Source organism: Procambarus clarkii, chromosome 5 (assembly GCF_040958095.1).
Source record: "Procambarus clarkii isolate CNS0578487 chromosome 5, FALCON_Pclarkii_2.0, whole genome shotgun sequence".
Classification (NCBI taxonomy): Eukaryota; Metazoa; Arthropoda; class Malacostraca; order Decapoda; family Cambaridae; genus Procambarus; species Procambarus clarkii.
Window position 1 is genome coordinate 55,759,967 of NC_091154.1, and position 5,148 is coordinate 55,765,114.

The 5,148-nt window shown below is 38.9% G+C and overlaps 1 protein-coding gene across 1 annotated transcript; it reads left to right on the forward strand.

Annotated features, from left to right (window-relative positions):
* Positions 1–3,273: 3,273 nt before the first annotated feature.
* Positions 3,274–4,389, forward strand: LOC123766498 (uncharacterized). Its single transcript, XM_045755696.2, has one exon. The coding sequence runs from the start codon at positions 3,274–3,276 to the stop codon at positions 4,387–4,389; it is 1,116 nt and encodes a 371-aa protein (XP_045611652.2).
* The last annotated feature ends 759 nt before the right edge of the window (positions 4,390–5,148 follow it).

Sequence of the window (5,148 nt, forward strand, 5' to 3'; positions counted from 1 at the left end):
AGCAGCAAACCTACGACGTTCACTCTCGCCATGTTAGATAAGGTCCCTTCTAAAGCCCATAATTTATTGTTAACTGGCAAACAGTCCTTTTGTTATGATTACGTATCAAATTGGGATGTATTAAATGAACCGCGGCTCCCCCCCAGAGATGCATTTTTCAATACCTTAACGCAGGAAGAGCTCCCTGAAAAAGGATACAAACAAGCGTTGGAGGTATTTAAATTAGCCAAGTGCCGCAATATTGGCGAATATCTCGTCTTGTATTTAAAAGTTGATACTGGCATTTTGGCCGACATTTTCACGGTGTGGCGACGCACTATGTTAGATCTTTATAGATTAGATATTGCATATTACCTCTCTTTATCTAGTTTCGCGTGGGACGCCTTCCTGTTCAAAAGTAAGGTGGTGCTAGATCCAATATCAGACCCTAGAATGTATGACCTCATTCGCAGGAATTTAAGAGGAGGCTTTACCTCAGTTGTAAAGCAATTGTCTACCGCCGAGAACCATTACACCGGGGCGGGGTCTGGGGAGGATGGAACCCACATCCTCTATCTCGATTTCAACTCACTCTATGCTACGTGCATGAGTGAAAAGCTCCCCACTGGCGGTTTCCGTTGCCTAACTGACGCTGAACGCTATGAAATGCTATTGTAGGGTTTGAGAAATATTGACTGCAATCAAGAGCGCGGTTATTGGATTTTGTGCGACACTAAACAAGTTTCCCCCGACGTAGCTAGATACACTGACGACCTGCCATTAATTTTAGCACACGCCGACATCGTGACGGAACAACTGTCAGAATACAGCAAGTCGATCCTAGTTGCGGAAAATCGCAAGCTGCCGCGCAATAATCGAAAACTCATTGCCACCCACGAAGCACAACGCGACTATTTAATTAGTCTAGATTTGCTTCAGCTTTTAATGCGACTAGGGGTGGAAGTTTCGCGCGTGCACACTATCTTTGAATTCGAGCAGAGGGCACACCTCAAGTCCTTCGTAGATAGCAATATTCGCGAGCGCACAAACTCGACCTGTGCAATTAAGTCTAAGGCATTTAAACTTGTAAATAACGCAATATATGGCAAATCTTTAACGAATTTGGAGCGTTATGCCAATAAATACTATTTAACCACAACTCGCAAACAGTTCCTCAAACACGCGCGCGACCCGTTTTTCAAACGAGTGACTTTGCTGAGTGAGGACCGTGTCCTTTGCACGACCCGCAAAGATTCGCTCACTATCGACACGCCCACATATCTAGGCTTTCAAATTCTTCAAATAGCTAAAAGGCTGCTATATTCCTTTTGGTACGACACGGTCAAAGCAAAATATGGTGACAAGGCAAAACTGCTCTACACCGACACTGACTCGTACATTATTCAGCTTACTTGCAGAGATGCTTTTGAAGAGCTTAATAAGGCCCCGCTCATACGCCACATTGATTTTAGCAATTTCCCCGAAGATCATTCTCTATATTCAATCGCGCGAAAAGGCAAACTGGGTCTTTTAAAGTCCGAAGTAGGGTCTAAAATTATAACCCAGCTCGTTGCCCTTAAGCCCAAAATGTACTCGCTAGTGACGCTGGATAAACAGCACATTTGCAGATGCAAGGGGATCACACGACGTCAGCAAGCTGGGCTAGAACACTCATCTTTCATAGACGCCCTTGAAACAAACACAAGTCGGAGGTTTGTGACTAGGTCTATTAGAAATGTTGGCGGGCAAATGTGCACATGCGTTACTGTCAAGAGAGGCTTATCCGCGTTTGATGATAAGCGATACGTAATAAGCCCCACCGTTTCACTCGCTTATGGTCACCCCGATATTCCACACGATCCAGAGTATGAGGAGGAAGTCATTAGTGACTTAGAGATGGATGTGGACGCGCAGGAAAATGTGGAACAAAATATACACCCTGCAGGACGGCGTCATTACCCAATTTTCAATATGTGGGCCAAGAGAGATTCATTGGCCCAAAACCTATTCCCAAACTTGCTGTGAAATATGCTCGCTCCTCTGCATTTAAAAAAAAAACTGTTTGCATTGTCACATTAGTGCGTGTTATTATTATTGTTGTTATTATTATTATATTATTTTATAATGTTATAAAGGGTTAATATGTTATAATGTTAAAAAGGGATGTTATTATTATTACTTATTATTATTATGCCTATAGATTTAAGCGTGTAAATATGTATATATTATGTTTTATTTCAATAAACAAAAAAGTACGTATTTTTAATGTTTTCTTTGTTACGCCCTAAGCTTGTATATCTATCTATCTATCTATCTATCTATCTATCTATCTATCTATATATATATATATATATATATATATATATATATATATATATATATATATATATATATATATATATATATATATATATATATATATTATGTTTATGTTTCTATAAAGAAAGAAATACATGTTTTTTATATCCCCCATATATCTATATATATATATTATATATATATATATATATATATATATATATATATATATATATATATATATATATATATATATATATATATATATATATATATATATATATATATATATATATATATATATATATAACATTCCACAGTGCACATATTAAACAGTAGAGACTCTGCCCCAAACATGGAAAGACCTGATGAGATAATATCTCAAGCCCATCTTAACATCTTCAGGGAACCATGTCGGATGATAATAGCGGGTTATTCAAATGCAGGGAAATCATTTTTATGCAACAAACTCGTGCACAAGTACCATGAAACATTCGCTCGAATAATTATATGTGGTGGGGGATATTCTGAGTTGATGAACAATCCACAAATTAATAGAAAAATTGTTGCTCATTCGAGCATTATTGATCCTTTGGATGAGCAAATGGATAATTCCCCAATGCTGATAATAATCGACGATCTCTTTACTGAAAGCGCAAATTCAAAAATGGTTTCTGATATTTTCACCAGGGGGCATCATAACATCTCTGCCATATTGATCACGCAAAATATATTTTTCCCTGGAAAATATTCTAAGAACATAAGCCTAAATGCCTCGCATTTCTTATTAGTCAAATCAAGAGATCTTTCTCAAATTGAAACTTTGGGACGTCAAATATTTGGGAAACAGGATTCAAAGAAATTTCTAGAAATATATAAAAAGGTCATAGCCAAACCCTATGGTTATTTATTTGTAGATCTCGGGTCAAGCACACCCGCCAGCATAACTTTGCGCGGGAATATTGTCGAAGAGAAACCATTTGAAATAGTTTATCAATGGTGAGCAAGAAACAGCAAATACTCGATCGAGTTTATAATGATCCTACTTCAACTGGGGGATTTGAAGGCGTGCAGAGATTATATAAAGCAGCTAAATTACTTAATTCTGACATAACACTGGCCGATGTGAAAGATTACTTAAAATCCTCAGACGCATATACGCTGCATTATTTACAACCTAAAAAATTCGCGCGTCGACGAGTTTTGAGTCCTAAACCACGGGTTTATGTGTCTGTTGATCTAGCAGAAATGGGGAAGTTGGCAGGGATGAATAATGGCATCAAATATCTGCTTGTTTGTGTGGACATATACTCCAGGTTTGCTCAAGTAGTGCCGCTAACTAGTAAAGACGCGAACATTGTGTGTAGGGCACTAAAATCTATACTAGAGACACCTCACTCGCGCGGGGTGCGGAAAATTAATTCAGATCGCGGGGGTAAATTTTACAACGCGCGTGTGAAAAAGATGTTGGCCTCTAAGAAAATTGTGCTGTATAGTGTATTTTCTCAGGAAACAAAAGCATCCATAGCCGAAAGATTCATACGTACTTTGAAAACTAAGCTTTACAAGTATATGACTTCGCACAACACATTGAAATATATAGGGGTGCTGCCTGACGTTGTAAAAACATATAATGTCTCGCCTCACCGAGGGTTGGGGGGCAGAACCCCCAGAGAGGTGCATGATTTAACAAAACCAAGAGAGATTGTCAATCTATTTAACTTAATGTATAAAAACCCAGGCAAAACATCGCGGGGCATCATTCCACAGCTGAAGGTTGGCGAAACAGTACGCATTACTTTATCTGATCGCGTTTCGAAATTTAAAAAAGGTTTCAAACAGCAGAATACGCGAGAAATCTTCACAATCGCGCGAGTGGACAATAGCCAGAGGGTCCCTTTATACTATTTGAAAGATTTGAACGGTGGCAATATTGACGGGGGGTTTTATAGACAAGAACTAACCCTCACCCATTTGCCCGCCGCCTTCAATATTGAAAAGGTTTTGAGCAAGAGAGAAGTCGACGGTCGGTTGCAATATAAAGTCAGATACGAGGGTTATGATCAATCATTCGACCAATGGGTCGACGCCGATGACGTACTGAAACTATGAAGGAGCCTTTAGTTCAGAAATACTGGGATCTGATAAGACTATTAGCCGGTCTTAAGTACTCCAGCAGAAAGAAATTAATTGAAAAATTCAAAAAGCCACACATAAATTGCCTATCGGAAATATTTAAAAATCTTTTATGAAATAAATTGCCCGTGCCTAGCAAGGTTTTAAAAAAACTGAAAAAATATAGTTCATTAATTCGTGTGGTAGCTTGCAAAAAACCTTCCACGGCAATTAAAAAAATATATATTAACTAGCAAACGGGGTGGTAATATCCTATCTATTCTCCTTCCCATTGCCGTTAATCTGTTGTCGCGTTTATTTACCAAATGAGGGAGTATTATTTAGTCCCGCGGAAAATAATGGACGAGCGAGTGCCGTCCCCTTTGCCGACAGTGCCAGAGATACCGATGCCAACGCCCCCGCAACAGACGACTGAGAACGCCCAGCCCGAAAGATCTAATCCTACTGTAGCACATCTGATAAATCTGAGATTAAAAGCGATACATCACGAATATGCAAGGGCACTTTTAAAATATTTCGACGAGAGTGGGCTTGTTAAATGGGACGTTAATGGCAATATAATGAGTCCTGTGGCTGGTTTGCATATAATTAATGATATTATATATGGGATGACGGTCCACAATGCTTTATTTGCCCCTACTAAACTACCTCTAGCAAAATTATTTTTTAATGTGGCTTCAATCCCTATGGATCTATTTAGAAACACCGCGGCTCGCAGACAGGTTAACGATGAGG

Coding starts and splice junctions, on each gene's coding strand:
- LOC123766498 (XM_045755696.2), top strand. CDS start 3,274: ATGGTGAGCAAGAAACAGCAAATACTCGATCGAGTTTATAATGATCCT.